This window comes from Lipotes vexillifer, unplaced genomic scaffold, assembly GCF_000442215.2.
Source record: "Lipotes vexillifer unplaced genomic scaffold, Lipotes_vexillifer_v1.1 scaffold822, whole genome shotgun sequence".
Classification (NCBI taxonomy): domain Eukaryota; kingdom Metazoa; phylum Chordata; class Mammalia; order Artiodactyla; family Lipotidae; genus Lipotes; species Lipotes vexillifer.
This window is the reverse complement of record NW_006770496.1, coordinates 1,594,249-1,614,333: the sequence shown is the minus strand read 5'-3', so window position 1 is coordinate 1,614,333 and position 20,085 is coordinate 1,594,249. Positions and strand designations below refer to the sequence as shown.

Genomic DNA, 20,085 nt, shown 5'->3' with positions numbered 1-20,085 from the left:
CATCACTGGGACCTTTCTGATATCCCTTCCAGCCCTTGGAGTTTATGATCCAGATATGCCTCCAATGGAACTAACCTCAGAAAAATCCTTTGCTGGGCTCTTACCCATATTTCACTAATTCATAGTTAGATTCATTTAGCTCTGGCTTGACTATTTCTGGTCTATGGGTCTGCATTCTTTTCCTTTGCTCACTGTACTCCTTCAAAGTGTGATGTGTTTCATTTGGTCAGTTCCATAAATTATATAATGGTAAGGAAGGAAAAATAAGAGAGAAAGTCACCGTCAGGAGGCAACAGTGTAAAATGAATAGATCGTATTATTACATAGTGGGCCTGATTTTTTTAGATGACTTGTGGTGGTCTTCTTAGAAGGATCATTCTTTACTGATATGCAGAGCCTATGGTGACACAGCAATGGTCAGGAGTCCCCTAGGCCAGTGCTTTTCAAACTTTAATATGCACGTGCATCACCTGATTCTGCAGGGATGGGGTGAGGTTTAAGATTCTGCATTTCTGACAAGCTCACAGATGCTGCTGATGCCTGAGCAGCAAGAACCTAAATTACCAAATCAAAACACCAGCCCCACAACTCATCACAATTAATTTTATTCCACAGCATGTTTAGGGGAATGTTATTCTCAGGAAGAGGTTTAGGATTCAAATAATTAAAAAAACAAAAAAACAAAAAACCCTGGAAAGTACACACCTTTATGTATCTTTTCTTTTCATTAAATATATATCTGTTTGGCAAAAAATGTTAGACTCTTTTGTACAAAAAAAAAGCAAAGAAAAAAACATAACCCACTCCCCCGCCCAAACCAACAACCCTGAACCCTTGCAAACTGTCAATACCTGTAATAATTACAACGATGTAAACTTGGATACTTGACCATCCTGTGGAAACCTGTGCTCAGCAGAACCACCAGGAGAAGGACCACCAAACCCTTCGATAAGCAACTGCCTCTCATCGAGGCTTTTAGATTTAGTACATTAGAGATGGAGCAAGGGGACTGGTTTCACCATTTGTGCTTTCAGCTAAGGCGCTGGAAGGGTGTGTGGCAATGAAGAGGGCAGGTCTGGGCTGGGGAGGGGAGGGGAAAGCCAAGACTAGCTGGGAGGCAGGAAGGGTGGTCACAGTCACAGGGCAGACGTGAAGTGGCCATGGGACCCACGGACTGTGTCTGGAGACCCAGCCCTGGGAAGAACTAGGAAGAAGCTTCTGCTGCTGCTCTTGCGACCGGAGAGGAACAGGGCAGGCAAAGGCCGGCACGTGGGAGGGAGGGGGTTTGGAAGCAGATTTCAATTCACATGGAACTGGTGGTGTGAGCGGACTCTAGAGAGCAGGGGAACGAGGAGGTGTTTGGTCTTCTCAAGTAGCTAGACTGTTTCTTCCAGACACAGGCCTTGGGCACACCCCTGGGTCTGGCTGTAGGTTTGGGGGCGGTCTGGTGCTACTGGCTTTCAGCCTCCAGGAGGGGAGGGCTTGCCTGCTGGGATGAAGATGGAAGGGCCCTTTGGCTCTCTTACTGGCGGTGGGTTTTGCTTTTCTCCCACCTTAGGCTGCAGCAACGGGAGGTGACCTAAAGCAACGGAGTCTAGAAACGGAATCAGGGCGGTGAGCAGGACGCCAGGGAGGGGCAGGAAGACGCCGGGGCTAGAGGCGTTGGGGCCAAAGGAAATGTGGACCACAGCTTTCCTCTACCACAGCGGATTCCAAGGCATGGGAGCGTTTTCATTCTTCTCTCCTGTTAGCTAGCTCTTCCAGTTTTGGAGGGGGAGCTTCTGGGCCCCGGGCGCTTCAGTTACAGTCATAGACAAAGTCATAGTTGCTGGGCTCCTTGGGGATGGGTGGAGGTGCGTCGGGGATCTGAATGTTTTCCAGGTCGAGGAGGCGGAGCTTGATTTCCATGCTGAGCAGCGTGTCCAAGTCATTCCTCGTCAGGTCACTCATCATATCTTTCCCCAGCAGCGCATTCAGCCCATCCGTCCAGATACAGTACTGGTGGGAAGGGAGGTGACAATGAGAACTACTGATGACAATATCAAGAGGAGAAACAATAGCTAACACTTACTGATCACTCAGGATGGTCTAGGCTCTGTGCTAAGTGCTTTGCCTACATTATCATTTAACATGCACAGCATCTCTATAAAGCTGACACGTCTGGTACCATCTCTGTTTCACAGATGAGGGAACTGAGGTGGTGAGAAATTAAGTCATTTGGTAGTACGTGGAGTGGGTGGGATTTGAACTTACGCAATCTGCTTCCAGTGCCTGCACTCTTCTGTGCCCATGATGCCTCCCTGTGGTGCAGCAGGAGGGTTTGGGTTTTCGTGCCTGTGCCACATAATATCTCTAACATCCCACCAGTGAGTCAATGAGTTTAAGGTACTGGTAGAATATATCCCAACACTCCTGGACTCAACATCAGGTAAAGCTTGCTTCTTTCCTCACTCCAGGTATGGTTCCCAGTCTAATAGCTCATCTCTGCCTATCCTGTCTGATTCCCAGCACTCACAATGACAGCCCAATGGTAGTCCCACCTTTGCATTTCTTAGCAAAAGGTCTAGGAAATATCTGAGTGCTGCCCAATGTCTGGTGAGCAAAGTGGCTAAAATTATTGGGTGATCTTAATGGAAGGTGGCTTGGCTGCCGGTCTAGGGACCCCTTCTGCCTGGGTCTCCAGGTTCCCAGGTTTTTCTCCTCTAGGTCTCTGGTCCCTGGGGACATTCCCTGTTTTGGAAAGCACTCCATAGTACCCAACCAAGAATTTGGTTCTTCCCCTCTCATTAAAATTAATCGTGTCCTTTGCCTCTCCAGTAGACTATGAACTGTGTTTCGTTTATCTGAGGACCTGCCTTGCTTTTGTCAGTTTCCCTCCAGAGGCCGAAACCCTGCCCTGACCTGGTATTAGAGCCATGATACCTGGTGGAAGAACTCGCCCCTGCTGCCCACATCTCAGAAAAACGCCTGCATTCTGGGTGCTCTCCTTGCTCACCTTTTAGGATGTCCTAGTCTTATATAGGACTTCCTTGAGAGCAATTTCTCTGCTTTTCCTGTGGGACTGGTCTTCCTTCTAGAACATGCTCTAGATTCCCCCCTCTCTTGCCCTCACTGGGTCAAGCTGCAATTCCAGACCCTACTTAGCTTGTCCTTTGCACTGTGGTTACCTGGGCTATGTTCCAAAATATGATAGCAGATCTCAACATAAAAGTACTACAAGATGGCAAGCATTACACAAATCTTAAGTCATAGTGAGATGATAGAAATCTACCACGACGCACATTGGTGGCACCACTTTTTAAGCCAAGGAGGTGTACCATGGGTGTATTACGAGGCCCATGTCTGAGTAGTGCAGCCCTGAACTGTAGAGCTTTGGTTCTGCCTTGGCTATGGGATCTCAGCCAAAGCACTTAACCTATCTAAACATCAGTTGAGTGCTAAAGGATTTCTGGAAGTATTAGCGTCCTCATGAATACCTTAGATAGATTCCGAACACATCGAAACATTCGTTTCCTCATAAATAACTTTAATAAAAATAGATACCCAGGTCCTACCCTGCAGATCCCGATCTTATGGATCTTGGGTCAGGAAATTTTATTTGGAAAAGCTTCTAGCTAATTCTGATGTACCTCCAGATATGGGCACCACTGAACCCCATGCTCTTTAAGGCCCCTTTCAGCTCTGGCACTGTTTCACTGTAAATCCCAGCATGCTGGGGATTACTGCTCTTTGTACACAGCTTTCCCAGTCCTGGCTAGCTTCCTAGTACAGATTAGTTTAACACACAGGAACACTTCTCTGGTGCTTTTCTTTTGAGAAGCAGCAAGTACAGAAAATTTTATTAAAAAAATACATCAACCAATAAATAAGAACTCTGTAGTACCGAATCTGAGTTGGAAGTATCAATATGAACTTACAGTGTATTTTATCTTAAAAAAAACATAACTTCAAGCTCTGTCTATAAAAAACCTGAAAATAATGACCAACCCAGAGGTGACAGGCACACCTAATGTCCAGATTCTGCTTGCTAAATACCAAAAGGAGCCAAAGCTCCACAGAGAAAAGGTAGGAAATGTACAAGATGAACCTGGAATATCTCGTCATGCCAGAATGCCTGAAAGCTGCCAAAGACATCTGTCAGTAGAACTCAGAAGCTAACCAGAAGGTGTTCCTTCTTTCTCTAGATAAGATAATTTGGACACTGATAATGACAATAACTGCAACCTATTGATATACAAATACGTTAAATCCATAACTTCATAATGATACCCAAACACCAAAAATCCTTCACCGGCCTCCTTTGAAGATGCTCATGATTTTGAAACCTGGTCAAGAGAATCAAGCATTATCCTGCCTATCATATGTACACTGTTTAACCTCAGGGTAACCAAAGAGTTGATGAGGCCAGTTTCTCTTTATGTAACTATAATAGAATTGGAATATCAACCTTTTCCAAAGTCTAATAGATCCAAGGATCTAGGCGATAATCATCAATGGCTGTAAACGTTTCCAAAAGAGAAACAACCAGACATCATGGAAGAATACAACACTACTGCTGCTTAAAGTAGAGTCTGAATTTGATGAATCGTCTATCACTTAATAGGAAATACAGGATGCAGATAAATACGTGAAATGATAGAGCAGGTTATGGTAGGCAGAATAGTACCCTCCTTTGAAATAAGACCATGTCCTAATCCCTGGAACCCGTGAGTATGTTAGGTTACATGGTGAAGGGAATTAAGACTGCGAACATCTGATCTTAAATCAGGGATTTTTATCTGGGATTATCTAGGTGGGCCCAATGTAATCAAAAAGGTCCTTTAAAGTGGAAGAGGGAAACAGAACAGGAGTGAGAGAGAGGGAGATCTGAGTATGGAAGAGGCGGTCAGAATGATGCGGTGTGAGGACTCAACCCGCCGTTACTGAGACGGATGGAGGTGAGGAAGGGGTGAGGAAATGGATTATCCCCTAGTCCAGAAAGGAGTTCAGCTCTGTCGATACCATGAGTTTAGCCCAGAAAGACCTGCATCTGACTTCTGGTCTCCAGAATTGTAAGATAATACATTTACGTTGCTTTAAGCCACTACATTTGTGGTAATTTGTTACAGCAGCCAAGGAAACTAATACACAGAATTAAAATCAGCAAAATCTAGACTATTGACTATGCTACCAAACAGATGAGCTGGTTTTTTCAATGAATAAATTGCAAGGAAAAAAAAAACACATGCACATGTTCATGAGAGAAGGAGAGAGGAACCTATAGATTCAAGGAAACTGAAGAAACATGTGAACCAATTGTTATATATGGATCTTATTTGGATTCTGATCTGAACAATACTTTGAAAACCAGAAATGAGACAGTTGGAGAAATCTGAAAACTGACTGCAAATCGTGGTATTAAAACGTTATAAAATTGGGTGTGATCATGGTATGATAGTTATGTTTCCAAGTGGACTCTTTATTATTTAGAGATGCACATGGGAGTATTTACAAATAAAATGATATGATATCTGGATGAGCTTCGAAAATAATCTGGGGTGTTGTGGCAGCTGGGTGTGGGTGAGGGTATAGGTGAAGCCTAATTGGCCATGAGCTGATAATTGCTGAAGCTGGGGATGGGCACTGACAGGAAGTCATGGGTCCAGGTCCTGCTTTCCTCCTTCCAAGCTACACAGTGCAGAGGCCAAAGAGAAAGTGTTTCTGGAACAAGACCCCCATGGTTTAAATCCAAGCTCTATCACTTACTGCTTGTTTCGTCTTGGACAAGTTTCTTAACCTCTCTGTGCCTCATTTTCCTTTTTTATAAAATGGGAATAACGTTGGTTTGTTCCTTAAGAGTTACAGAACGAGGATTAAGAGAGGTGAAGCACATAAAGCATTAAATGGTCCCTGGTACAGAGTATTCCGGTTATAATTACTATTATCAGTACTATTGTCGAGTTATTCAATTTTGGGAGGCCTCTCTCTCCCCCTTTGATAAACAAGGATATCTGTGACAGAACTTTCCATTTTATGGAGCGATTATGCAAATAAAATGAGGTAATAGATACGGAAGTGGTCTGAAGAATACTTGTAATTTACACAAGTGTATGGCATCTTTCTCCTCGCTACATCAGTAAAAAATGGCAGATATGAGTAAAAATTTGGCAGTCCCAGAACATTTATCCTTATCTGGAATTAATGTCTACTGGGAAAAAGAGCGCTGTATAGATTTAAATAGCATCTGCAGTTCTACAATTTTAAGTAGTTTCCTATACATCCATATATATCTTGAATACGGTGGCCTGTGTACAACCACAATTTTATTTAAAAAGAGAAATGGTAGGACACAGTGTCTATTTTCAGGAAGATGAAGACAAAGTCATCCCCTTCTGTGAACGAAATGTCAAGTAACACAGAATTATATTTAAGCGCCACTCTAAATGCAGGATTTGCATATAATCTTTCTTCTCTCTTTGGGATGTACAATTTTATTCAAAAGCTTCAAACCAGTGAAAACCAAATACAGAATAACTTCTAAATGAGCTAAGTCTCCCAGGGGAAATGGGGAACAAAATTCAAATTCTATTAAAATGTTCTTTCCTTTCTAAAAGCTTTTTATGTAACCACATGTACAACAAAAATTTGAATGGTATCATCTAAAAATAAGAGTTTCAAGCATGATGTTGGGTTCTAGTTTACCAGAGAAAAAGTTAAATCAACCAGAGCTGCTACTTTGTCTTACAAATGCATTTTCCTGGATTTATGTTAAATATTTTAAATATAGCTGACAGCATGATTCAAGAAGAGAAACAAATTATACATATAACAAGATGTCAAAAGGAATAAAAGCATCTCAAAAATAAAATCCCAACAGCAGAGACAGTCCTAAACCTCTCAAAATAACTCACAGAAACATGGTAAAAAACCTACTTCATCCAATGTTTTAAAGAACAGAAATGTTTATCATGGGAAAATTCTGACCCAAAGCTAAATATTCAACGAAAACCAAAGCTATAAGCCAGGGCTGATACGTCCTCTGGGTTAACAAGTATGCCCTTACTGAGTATGAAGCATCTGTACATTCTTCTTCTTTACCATAAACTCTTTATTTTTATTTTTTAAGTTTTTGTTTATTTATTTATTTTTTGGCCACGCCGTGTGGCATGTGGGATCTTAGTTCTCCAACCAGGGATCGAACCCACGTCCACTGCATTGGAAGCGCAGAGTCTTAAGCACTGGACTGCCAGGGAAGTCCTTACCGTAAACTCTTTTTTTTTTTTCTTTTGCGGTACGCGGGCTTCTCACCGTTGTGGCCTCTCCCGTTGCGGAGCACAGGCTCCGGACACGCAGGCTCAGCGGCCGTGGCTCACGGGCCCAGCCGCTCCGCGGCACGTGGGATCCTCCCGCGTACGCAGGCCTCACTGCTGTGGCCTCTCCCGTTGCAGAGCACAGGCTCCAGATGCGCAGGCTCAACGGCCATGGCTCACAGACCCAGTCGCTCCACGGCATGTGGGATCTTCCCGGACCGGGGCACGAACCAGTGTCCCCTGTATCGGCAGGCGGACTCTCAACCACTGCGCCACCAGGGAAGCCCTTACCATAAACTCTTGATCAAGCTAAGAAGAAGTTGAATCTGTTACAACTTACAGTTTTTCGAGAGGTTTCCGTTCTATTCCAAGTCAACAAGATGTACCTTTGCTCGTGAGTTTTCTCAGGTAGACTTTTTAAAAAAAATGAAATTTCTTTCTTTCCAGTATTTTTTACCTGCTTGTTTTTCTTGAGAAAATATGACATTCTCTCATAAATTAACCCCACTGAGACCCTTACCTCATGCTTGTCAGGAGCTATGAAGTTCAGCTGGCAGTTTGAGTCATACAAGATCGAGAAAGCAAGTTCAAGCACCTCCTAAGAGAGATCAGAGAAAACGCCACATTGAGGAAAGTTGACACATTTGTTCTGTAGTCACAAATGGCTGCAGATTGAACATGGAATAGTGCCTACAGTGTGTCCAGGCAAGAGGAGCAGCCGAGAGGCTGACGGGAGGAAGGAGCATGTTTTTCAAGGTTCACAGCACATTTCCTTCTCTCTGTTCAGGGGGAGTCTGCGTGAACCATCTCATTTAATTCTCAAGACAGCACATGGAGCAAGTGTTATCATTCCCCTTTTATGCGAAGGAGCTCAGAGAGGTTAAGTGAGTTGTCCAAGGCCACATATCCCCAAAGCTGTGCTACTCTCCTATCTTCAGCATCTCCCTCCCAGGGAGACCATGAAACTCTTTCCCAATCAGAAGCATTATGGGCTGCTCTATCTTCTATCATTTCCAAACAGACAGGTGTCCATAGGGGTATAAACTTGCTAAAACATGGAAGCTACGTAGGAGGTAATGAGGCTTCTGGATGAACCCATTATCTGTAGGTAACACGTCTGCCCTTTGACCTCTGAACCACTGCAGAGCAAAGGCTACACAAAACCTAGTTTTATCCTATAGTGGCTGCAGGGTATAAAGGAGAGCATGGGCCCAAGTGGCAGAATAGCTGGGGTTCATTCATTGGTGAGTGTTCATTCGAATGTCTGGGTTCATTCATAATACAGACTATGAGACCCCAGGACCAAGGACTAAGTGACACTGTCATTTCATTGTAGCTGAATGACCTTGGCTGAGACACTCAGTGTCATGCCTAATATGTATGTTAATATATGCTTCTCAAATTGTATGTACTGTGCAATATTGGACACTATGATTTTTCTATTGGACTGACAGCAGGGTACAACCTATAGAAGATGCACATCTCAACACCCTAACAACTCCTAATTTGGAGGGAAGAGCCAAATGAGTCCACATCGGTGCTCTGCATCACTGTAACACATGTGCTAACCTTCCTTCTCTGTGTCCATTAGGCACCACTGACGACTGCCCCTTTCTCTTGCGCTATGATCTGGGAGCTGCACTCTCAGTAACTACCCACAGGAGTTCTTTCTTAGGGAGGTAGGTCTCTCCACATCATTCTCTACCTCAACATCTGTCAGAGGATTTGCCTTTGGCCAGTGAGTCACAGCAAGAATGCCCCCAGAAAGAAGACAGAAGGCAGAAAGATGAGGTCAATGCCTTCAGATTTCAGATGAGAAAGAGTTCTTCCAAGTGAACTCCAAAGGCCCAGCATTAGCTGGATGCCTCTCCTGACACAGCAAACCATCAGGCTATTTGTGGCTCTCATGGATTTTATCTGTGTCTGGCTCACCTCTAGCTGTCCCATCATTAAGGGAAAGCAGCTCTCGTTCTGAGCCCAGACCTACCAGTGTCTCATACTCTTAGGGCATCCTCGCCCTACCAGAAATAGAAACAAGTGAAGGAAAGAATGCTGAGTCATAGAATGGGATCTGTTCTGCAAAACTACCCCCCTCTGCATTTTTCATTTTTTTTAAAATTTATTTTTGGTTGTGTTGGGTCTTCGTTGCTGCGCGTGGGCTTTATCTAGTTGCAGCGAGCTGGGGCTACTCTTCGTTGCGGTGTGTGGCTTCTCTTGTTGCGGAGCACAGGCTCTAGGCACGCAGGCTTCAGTAGTTGTGGCACACAGGCTCAGTAGTTGTGGCTTGTGGGCTCTAGAGCATAGGCTCAAGAGTGTGGCGCACGGGCTTAGTTGCTCCGTGGCATGTGGGATCTTCCCAGACCAGGGATCGAACCCATGTCCCCTGCTTTGGCAGGCGGATTCTTAACCCCTGCACTACCAGGGAAGTTCCTGCATTTTTCATTTTTTTCTTCCTTAGGATTCCATTCAAGCCTGCCCAGTTAAGATCAATAATATTAAAAAAGAGTTCGCCAAAACAAACAAACAAAAACAATTTTCCCATAAGTTTAGCATCTCTTTTGGGTCTTTTAGTTTATAATGAAAATGGTCATGGGCCCTAGTAGTGGTAGCATAATTGGTGTCATCCTTTTAAAAAAGTCAGTAAGGCAATCCATATCAAGAACGAGGGGTCCCACTCCTGGGGTTATTCCTAAAGAAAATTCAAAAGGAAGCAAAAGCTGTATATATCATTATCTGTAAGAACACAATAGGAGAAACTAAATAAATGTCCTCCCTTCTTTGGGTAAACCATCAAAAAAATCACAAATTAGCAACCCAGAGAAATACATGCAGTCAGGCATTCAGTATAATTATGAAAATCTGATCTTAAGTGAAAAAAAGCAAGAGAAATGAACACTATATACATACAAATCACAATTATGAACAATGTCTTCCTGTGGTTGGAAACTGGAAGCAAATTGTGAAATGAAAATAATTATGTTAAGGTGCTAGGATCACAGGTGATTATTTTCTTTTAAAAAACTGAAAACATTTTTTCAACAAAATGTTAAGCTCTAATCTCAAAAATTCATAAAGACTGTTCTTAGATGAGAAACACTGATATAGATGATGATTTCTTTACTAATCTTAGTGTTATTCATTAGGAAAAGTCTTTGACTCATACTTGAGAAACTAGAGAGAAAGGAGAGGACAGGCTTTGCTTTTGGACACCCAGTCAGTACATTACAGCAGCACCACGTGACCTTCGGAGGTCAACAGGAAAAGGTGAAACTGACAGTGGATTTCCGGCTGTCGCTGGACCATGACTGCCACTTTGCTTAGGGCAGGCGCATGGCTAAGCCATCCCCTTGCTTACGACAGCAGGTGTGAGCATCACCAGAGCCCAGACGTGGCCTCTTGACTAGGTGCTGAAGTCATTTCAGACCGGAGTGTCAGCGTGGTTGTCCTTTGTGACACTTTCTCTTCTGCAGGGCAGGGAGGGAGCAGGAAGAAAAAGGAGGGGCCTCAAACTTTGGGTTTTGCCCTTCTAAGGCATTTACCAGTGAAGATGTGAATGAGCGGAGCTGTCATGACCTAGATTTCTGATAAACACAGGGAGGAAATAGGAAATTCGTGAGGATGTCATTCCCCACTTTAATTTCACCAAAGCTGCCTGGGAGGGGTTGGAGGAATTACTTCTCTGACCCACATGCCTGCGTTAAAGGCTGCTATCACTTATAATGAGTTTTACTGACGTCCCTGGCCGGCTGTCATTGAGGCATCAGTGGAGGTCAGCTCTCCAGCACTTTGAGCAAGCAGACTGAGGAGCTGGGAGCGGTGGCCTCTCAGGCTAACACTCCGGAAGCTGCCACCTGTCCAAACTGTCTGTGAGGGAGAGAGATGCCAGGAGATGGTGGAGTAAGCAGTCATGGATCTGGGGCAGTGTCCCCCTCAGGGGCTTCTTGTCACACACCACAACACTTTCTTAGACATCTGATGCTCTGGGGCTTTGCTACTCACTACCTAAGGTCTTTTATTCCCTCTGGATTTAAGTCAGTGGAAAATCATGTCCAGGAGCAGCTTATTTCCATCCTCTGTTCCACTAATGCACATCTCCCACCTCACCATGTGGAGGAAGGCCTGGGATAAGTGAGTTCTGGGGTTAGAGGATACGGGAGGAACTGATCCTATGGTCTCTGACCCCATATTCAACTCTCTATCCCTAGGACTAGAGACAAGGCATGTGGGGTCAGGGGATGTTCAGAGAACTTCAGGGCATGATGGTGCCTTGGTTTGGGGATTGCCATCTTCCAGGGGTCAGATGATGGGTTGACTGAATACGAGAGCAGAGTTTTATACAACGTAGTTTTGGTGTATAGAGTTGGCTGCCATTCCTTACGTTGCTTTGGGTGACTTGCCTCATTTGGCCATCTCGCCTGGCATTCACTTTAATTATGTTGGCTCTCCACCATCTATCTACATTATCTTGAGGTCAAAGAGTTTTGATTAAAGGTGTAGGATATAACTTGGCATGTGTGTGTGCTAAATATAGCCAGAGAACTAGATATCATGGCTATGAAGCACTCTTGCTCACCTGTATATCTATGAGTTTGAGTTTATATTTTAGAAGAGGCAAAATCAGTCATTCATATAGTGAATAATAAGATAGGATCTTGCCTTCTATAAGCAGCTATAATGTTCTGGTCCCCAGCTATCTTAGCATGATCAGCCAATAGTTCTCTAACCCATTTTCTTCTCTCTGTCCCCACCAATCCTGCACTCTGAATTCAATGTTTCTCAATCAGAGGATGTACTTTTACATGTCAAAAGGCCCCACGTGCCTTTTCACACATTGTTTCCTCCTCCTAGAAAGTCTTCCCGTCACTTCTCCTTTTCAAAAGCCAGCTCAGACATCATTTCCTCCACAAGCTTTCTCAAGTCTCCCAGGCTCTCCTGGTATTTAAATCTACTGGGGCATAGGCAACATTGGATTGTAATTTCATGTTGATACTTAAGTCATATCTGTTAGACACCCAAGGACAGGCGCCAGGTCGTATTTATCTTTGGATTCCCAGCACCTGGCACAGGCCTGGTATAAAGAAGATACTCAATACATTATGAGTATGAATGGTGAACGAAGTAAATCTGAATAACAGGCTTTTTGGTTAAGACCAGGCTTCTCAAGCTGAGGCTAGAACATCAGCTTCTAGTATAATCTGCTTCTTATTTCAGGTACATGAATCACACTGGAAAAATAAAAGCTGGGCTCTGGACATGGTGAGATTCAAGCTTCTTTCATGTCAAATATATTCCTATCCCTTTCACTGAGATCTGGTCATATCTTCCCTCTGGTGATTACATGTTAACTGTTTAACTCTTAAGGCCCAAATCAGTGGGATAAGTACCAGGAATGCCCACTTTCAAAGATACGGCGACAAATCAACTTTATTTTAGGAACCACAGAGTTTAAATTTAGAATCTTTAATCCTCGAAAGTCAGATTCTTCCAATTGAATTTGCATTCACCCATGATAATTCTTTTCAAGTGTTAGACATTTCCTAAGTGTTAGACATTTCCTAATCTCTCTGTGAAGAAGCCAGCACTTCTTGTGTCCACAGAAACCTGCCTGTTGCACCAACCTCTTGTAAATACATTGGACTCTAAGCTCCAGGAGGACAGGGCCATGTCTGCCTGTTCATCACTCTGTGCCCAGAGTCTATCCTATCTCAGGTGCTCTAATGCGCACTGAGTGAATGACTCTGTGAGCAAGCCTTAGACCGTGACTGGCGTGCCAGATGTTGAATGAGTGAGAAGTATTATCAGGTACCAACATCTTGCTATTAACAAGTGTCTGCCTTAAAGACGCTAATGTCCCAGTTTGCCCTGTTCAGTAATTAAGCTAATGGAAAGTCCTGTGGCACAAAATGGCAGAACCTACTCTCTAGCTGGAAAAGCTGAAGAGCCAGCAACACGCCTCGGGTGCTGCCCACTGCCGAGCACTGGCAGACCTCCTGTGGACAGATTTTGGCCAACTCTCCTTTTAAGCTGCAGGTCTCCCCTCTCCTATCCAGAAGGTCCCAGACGTAGGCAGGAGCAAGCCTCTGGAGCACTGGGGAAGGGGTGTGGGTATGGGTGGATTGAGGAAATAAATTATTAGAACTGTGGGTTTCCTTTCTGCCTTTTGACACTTTACCTGATGAACCAGATGTATGAATGCTATTAACATTACAAGACAAACAATTTTCATATGCATACAAATGAAAGAGCCAGGCTGGTAGAGATGCCCTTGTTTCTCTCAGCCCTCAAGGCAGCCTAGAAAAGCTGGGAGTGGCTGGAATATCTCTGCCCATGAATCCCAGGAAGTAGCCTCCATTTGAAGTCTTATTTATGTGTTTCTAGCAGTGTGCCCCATTATCCATCCATCCATCCATCTGTCCACCCACCTGTCCAATTTTCTATGTGTCATTTACAAGTTATTTTTAAAAGTTTGGAAATGCCATTTACTCAGTTTGTTTTGTTGATCTCCTCTAAGGGGAGAGGAATCTCCTACAAGAAGGCCCAAACTACCCACACATTTCCTAGGCTCAAATGAGAACATCATCTCTACACCTGTTTTGATATTGGTAACTTGTATCTTCTTTCATTTTCTCTTGGTTAGTCAGGCTAGAAATTTATCAATTTTATTTATCTTTTCCAAGGACCAAGTTTTGCTTTTGTTGATTTTCTCTACTGTTTTCTTATTTTCAATTTCATTCATCTCTAATATTTACTATTTCTTTTCTTCTGCTTGCTCTAGGCTTAAATTGCTCTTTTTTTCTCTAGTTTCCTAAGGTGGAAACTTTATTGATTTTAGATCCTTCCTCTTTTCTAACATATGCATTTAATGGTATAAATTTCCCTCTACGCACGGCTTTCACTAAAACCCACACATTTTGAGAAGTTATATTTTCATTCTACTTAGTTTAAAACATTTTGTAATTTCTCTTTAGACTTCTCCTTTAAACTATGGGTTATTTGATAGTGTGTTTTCAATTTCCAAACATTTGGGGGATTTTCCATCTATCTTTCTGTTATTTATTACTAGTCTAATTCCATTGTGAAGCAGAACATACTTTGTATGATTGCTCTTCTTTTAAATTTGTTAAGATGTATTTTATGGCCCAGAATGTGGTCTACCTTGGTGAATGTTTCTTGTGAGGTTGAGAAAAATGTGTATTCTATTGTTGGGTGGATTTTCTACTAATGTTAATTGGATGTAGTTGACTGATGGTGCTGTTCAAGTCATCAATATCCTTATTGATTTTCTTTCCACTTGATGTATCAATTACTGACAGAAGGGTACCAAAATCTCCAGGATAATAATGGGTTTGTGAATGTCTCCTTTCAGTTCTCTCAGTTGGTCTCATGTATTTTGATATCTTTGTCCATCCCCTTACTTTCACCTATCTTAGTCTTTGTATTTAAGTGGGTTTCTTGTAGAAAACCATATAGTTGGTCTTGCTTTTTATCCACTCGGACAATGTCTGTCTTTTAATTGGTGTATTTAGACCATCGACATTTAAAATGACTATTGATATAGTTAGATTATATCTGCCATGTTTGTAACTCTTTTCATGTGTTGTATTTGTTCTTTATTTTTAATTTTCTCCCTTTTCCTTGTCTTCTGTTTTGAGTATCCCAATTCCTCCCTCCTATCCCTTATGACTTTGCTGTCATTCATTTCACTGATCCATATGCTATAATCATCTAACATATTTTACTATTATTATTTTAAGCAAAGAGTTATCTTTTCAATGAGTTAATAAGAAAAAAATATATTTTTATTTTACCTTCACTTATTCCTTCTCTGACACTCTTCCATTCTTTATGTAGATTCCAGTTTCTAACCTATATAATTTTCCTTCTGGCTGAAGAATTTCTTGCAGAGTAGGTCTGCTGGCAATGAATTTCCTTGGTTTTGGTTATCTTAGAAAGTGTTTCTCCTTCACTTTGGAAAGATAATTTCACCGGATATGGAATTTTAGGCTTTTTTTTTTTTAACACTAAATATTTCACTCTACTTTCTTCTTGCTTGCATGGTTTCTGATGAGGAATCTACTTTAATTTTAATATTTGTTCTTCTACCAGTAAGGTGTTTTTCCTCCTCTGGTTTAAGATTTTCTCTTTGTCTTTGGTTTTCTTCAGTTGGAATATGATATGCCTAGGGGTGTGTGTGTGTATGTGTGTGTGTGTGTGTGTGTGTGTGTGTGTGTGTGTGTGTGTGTGTGTGTGTGTTGGTATTTATCCTGCTTGGTATCTTATAAGTTTCCTGGATCTGTGGTTGGATAGCTGTCTTTAATTTTGGAAAGTTCTTGGCCATTATTGATTCAATATTTCTTCAGTTCTATTCTCTTTCTTTTGGTATTTTAATTATACATATATTATACTTTTTGCAATTGTCCCTCAGTTCTTTGATGTTCTAATATTTTTCCTTTCTTTCCTTTTGGCATTTCAGTTTAGGAAGTTTCTACTGACTCATTTTCAAGCTCACTAATCCTTTCCTCAGCCATGTCAAGTCTACTGAAGAGCCCATTAAAAGTATACTTTATTTCACTTCTGTTACAGTACTTTTTACTTATACCCTTTCCTTTTGATTCATTTCTAGAGTTTCCACATCTCTGCTTATATTACTCATCTATTCTTTCATGTTGTTTACTTTTTCCATTAGAGCCTCTAATCCTTTTAATCACAGTTATTTTAAATTCTCTGTCTGATAATCCCAGCATTTGTGTCGTATTGTAGTCTGGTTCTGATGATTGCTTTGTTTTTCCAGGCTGTTTTTGAATTGCTTGTTGGCATGCTTGTAACTTTTTGTTGAAATCCAGACATGCTGTATCAGGTAATAGGAAGGGAGATACACAGACCTTTAGAGTGATGATTTATGTTAATCTAGCAAGGAATTGGGATATGTTAAATGTCTGCTACAGCTGTAAATGCCAGAGGCTTCAAATTCCTCTAGTGTCTCTATTTTTGTCTACCCTACTGACTTTGAGCTTCCCTAAATACTCCTCCTCAGAGAGAGGCTGTATCTTGCAGAACTTTCAGGTATAATCCAGTGTTATTATTTTGGAATCTAGTGGTATAGTGGTAGGATATGGGTGAGGGATAGCACTCCATAACTTTCCAATTAAATCTCCATCTTTTGGGGGTCCTATGTCTTGTGGCTGTCACCTTCTCAAGTGTATCTCCAGTAGTACAGCTTTCCCAGTAGCATAGCTACAGAGTTTCCTACTGGTTTCCTTGAGGTTCTGACTGCTGTTGATTATGTCTCCCCCAACCCCAACCCTGTGGTTGAGATAAAAAGTCTAAAAAGGAATGCAATGGGAGAAATTCCTTTCCCCTAGATGGGATAAAGGTCTGGAGAACAGGGCTTCGTTATGGAGAAGGCTCTGTCATATTCCATGATTACTCACCTCTTTCCCCTCCCAGAGCCATGATGGAGGTGGGCAGTGGGGGATGGGGGACGCTCCATAAGATGTTCACTGAGAGAATCTGCTAGGCTTATTGGAAATAAAGCTCATGAAAGTATGCCCCCACAAGACTGCAACCCCCCAAGAGTTTCTCATTCTCATACTAGCAGTCATCAGAATTGCCAGCTAAATGATCTTACAGCTTACGGCTCCAGTAGATTCTGCTTCAGGTGAGCAGATCTGGTTGTGACTCTCTGGATGTACCTGACTCTCCAGATTCCATGGCTGTGGTCTCCCTTGCAACATCAGTTCTCTTGGTTGTTCCAAGAAAATTGTTGATTTTCACTTTATTCAGTTTCTTCTTACTGTAAGGATAGGAGTGACAACTCCTAGGCTCTTTACAGGTTGGGGTGAAACCAGAGGTTCCTTCACACCTGTTTTACATCATTTGCTGTCCCAATCAGAGTGCCTGAGTCCTGGCAAGTTGCTTGGCTGCCAACTACACCCCTCCTAGCCTTCTTTAGGTTACAGACTCTTGTTGCTGCCAATTTCCTCACACCTTGTCCTGCTCGGCTCCAAGTGTTATATAACCACGGGGACCTCAGCTGGAGCTGAGCAGAGCCGGTGCTCCGTCTGTTATCAGGTGGTCTTGAAGGAAGGCAGCCCCACAGGAGGCAAACCATGAAGGCTGGGGACTTGCATCTTTAGTTAAGGATGCTCTTCTGGAATATGATGAGCTGTTGAATCCCTACTTCCCCATATCTTGGAGAAGAAAGAGATGCTGTGTAACAGATGACCTACAGACCCTAAGGCATGCCCTTATGTCACTCAGTGTTTTATATGATAGCACTGTGACAGGCTTGACACAGAAGGATTCATATGGACTTGAGGTGAGTAATACTTATGTAACTTAAGAAGCAAAGGTCTTGTTACATGTCTCCTTGGCTGTATCCTCTCCCTGTTTTCTTCCTAAACAATACTTCTGTAGTGCTTTTGATTTTCCTTAACCATAGATAGGGTCATCTTACGCAGACCGGGATTCACCTTCATCTTACAATGACTGAAATTACAGGGCAGGCATTATTCACTTCAACACTGATTGATAAATAGGATGTGTATAATGTTTACATTCCTCTTAAGATAATGACACGGGACAATAAAGAAGCAACCTATTGATCTATGTGACATTTTTGGCACCAAGGTGCCTGAAGCATCCAGATGAATCTGATCAATTTTGTTCGTGGACATATACTATGTAACACAAGATGTAACACAAGATGCCAAGAAGTAAAAAATTGGCTCCCTGGTGGCCCCTCCAAGGGCAAATACCTCCAAACTGGGGGCAAGGGAAATTCCTCCATCTTTTCAGAAAATGCCACCTCCCATACCCTCTGTTATGGAATGTAGGCTGTCATGGGGAACAACGTGATGGGGAGGGTGAAGAATATTGCAGCGTGAAGAGTATTTAAGCAATATTCACCTCTGGGAAGATTTTCTCCCTTAAGCTGGGCTTGAACTGTTTCACAATATTTCCCATGATGCTGAAGAATATCAGGCCTTTAAAAGTTTTCTAAGGTTTGTTTTGAGCCATCTAGTCTCTCCTCCCTTTCCCAGACTTCATTGAGACACCAGGCGGGTAACTAAGGAGGAAACGAAAGGGACTGGGGTGGAAGGGCAGAAGGGAGAATATGAACATAAATAGAAGGTTAAGAGAGGCCCAGAGGATGGACGGAGATGAGTGGAAAGGGCTTGAGAGAAGACTGGTGACAACAGAGAGAGGGCAACTCCTAGGGCTGTACGTAGAAAGGAAGTGAGAGAATGCAAGGCATGGTGGAGATCTGACAAGTGATCAGTGAGAGAAAGAATAAGACTAGGTAGGAGATGGAAAAGGAATGAGGAAAGGAAAAGGAGCCGAGTTTAAGAGATGTGTAACTGTGTGTGCGTGTGTGCACTCACACACACACACACACACACACACACACCCCAACCACACAAGCATAGCTACCAAAGAAGGGCTGGGCCCACTGCAGTCAGTAACTGTATTAAGCAGATAGAACGATTTGCAATAACTTGGCAATCATACCTTGTTTTGTTTAAGGGCACCTTTCTCCTTCATATGAGGGCAGTCCTTTCCCGTCACCACAGCTTTGATATCTGCCACCGGCACTGCAATGCATAAGAGAAAATGAAAGTAACTGCATCATGTGACAGCTTAAGTGTCCATAAAGTAGCGAGACTAAGCATCGAGTCTGCTGCTACGGCTGCCATTCCCAGACACTACCGCTAGAAGAGGAAAGAGGTGAAAAGAAAAGAGAAGTCAAGCAGTGTCCAGGGCTAGGAACTAAAATCTATCCTTATATCCTGGAAAAAAGCATCCCTGGGGAGAAAAATCTATGCTCATAGTAGAATTTGGTTCAATAAAGCAAATACCTAAAAAAAAAGACCAGAAACAACAACAACAAACCCATCATAGTTGCATTAAAAGTGATGGTATTAGAAGCAGCCGTAATAACCATATTAATAGTGGTACTGATACTGATTTTATGGAAGACATCTATGTGCCAGGAGCAATGCCAAATGCTTCCTACAGATGGATATCTCCTGCTACAGTTGCTACATCTCTTTAGTTTCTGAGTTTTGGATAATGAGGGGAAGTAACCTTATCACAAAAAAAGTTATCTGAATCTAAACCATCCTGAACTCTCATTCTCCAAATTCTCTTACCATCTCATTACTTCTCACAACCATTCTGTGAGGCAGGTTTTATTATTCCTATTTTATGGACAATGAAATTAAACTCAGTTAAATAAAGGGAACATTCCTTTCTGATAAGGAAGTGGTAGCTGGTGTTTATCTTGGAAGTCCTGAGCAGTAATGCAGTTTGATAAAACAATGTTATCTCTCATCCTACTCAGAACTTGTGGGAAGATAAAAGATGTGGAAAGGTTTGGGCCTTTAAAGCTTTTGTTAAGATCATCTGATGGAGAGAAGGCAGTAGGATGGTTTGGAAGCTTAATTTAAAAAACTGCAAAGTCATCTGTCCCTTTCCAATTCCTAATCTTTCACTCCTGTAAGGGACCCTGAATTTAGGAGCTCACTTAGGATCTGCAGAAGCTTTGCGTCATCAATTCCTTAGACTCCTCTAATGATGAAGATAATGAGAGATTTCATGATTAAAGTTCACCTATTTTTACTGGGGCATTGGGTTTGGGGGTGACATTTAGATGAAGAGAAAATTATAAAATATATAGAATGTCAAAACGACGTTAACAGGAAGGCTCTTTTTTTTTTTTTTTTTTTTTTTTTTTTTTTACGCGGGCCTCTCACTGTTGTGGCCTCTCCCGCTGCGGAGCACAGGCTCCCGACGC

General features: G+C 42.4%; 1 protein-coding gene across 5 annotated transcripts in view; it reads right to left on the bottom strand.

Annotated features, from left to right (window-relative positions):
• Positions 1-585: 585 nt before the first annotated feature.
• Positions 586-20,085, bottom strand: part of ELMO1 (engulfment and cell motility 1) — a 462,642-nt gene continuing 443,142 nt past the window's right edge. For 3 of the 5 annotated variants that reach the window (XM_007446110.1, XM_007446113.1, XM_007446112.1), the window contains 3 exons: positions 18,801-18,883; positions 7,810-7,887; positions 586-1,998 (listed from right to left, as the gene is read on the bottom strand). In XM_007446110.1, coding sequence (XP_007446172.1) covers positions 1,798-1,998; positions 7,810-7,887; positions 18,801-18,883 — 362 coding nt within the window. In that variant the 3' untranslated portion in view covers positions 586-1,797. The remainder of the gene's footprint in view (positions 1,999-7,809; positions 7,888-18,800; positions 18,884-20,085) is intronic. The other 2 variants (XM_007446111.1, XM_007446114.1) reach the window with 1 other exon arrangement.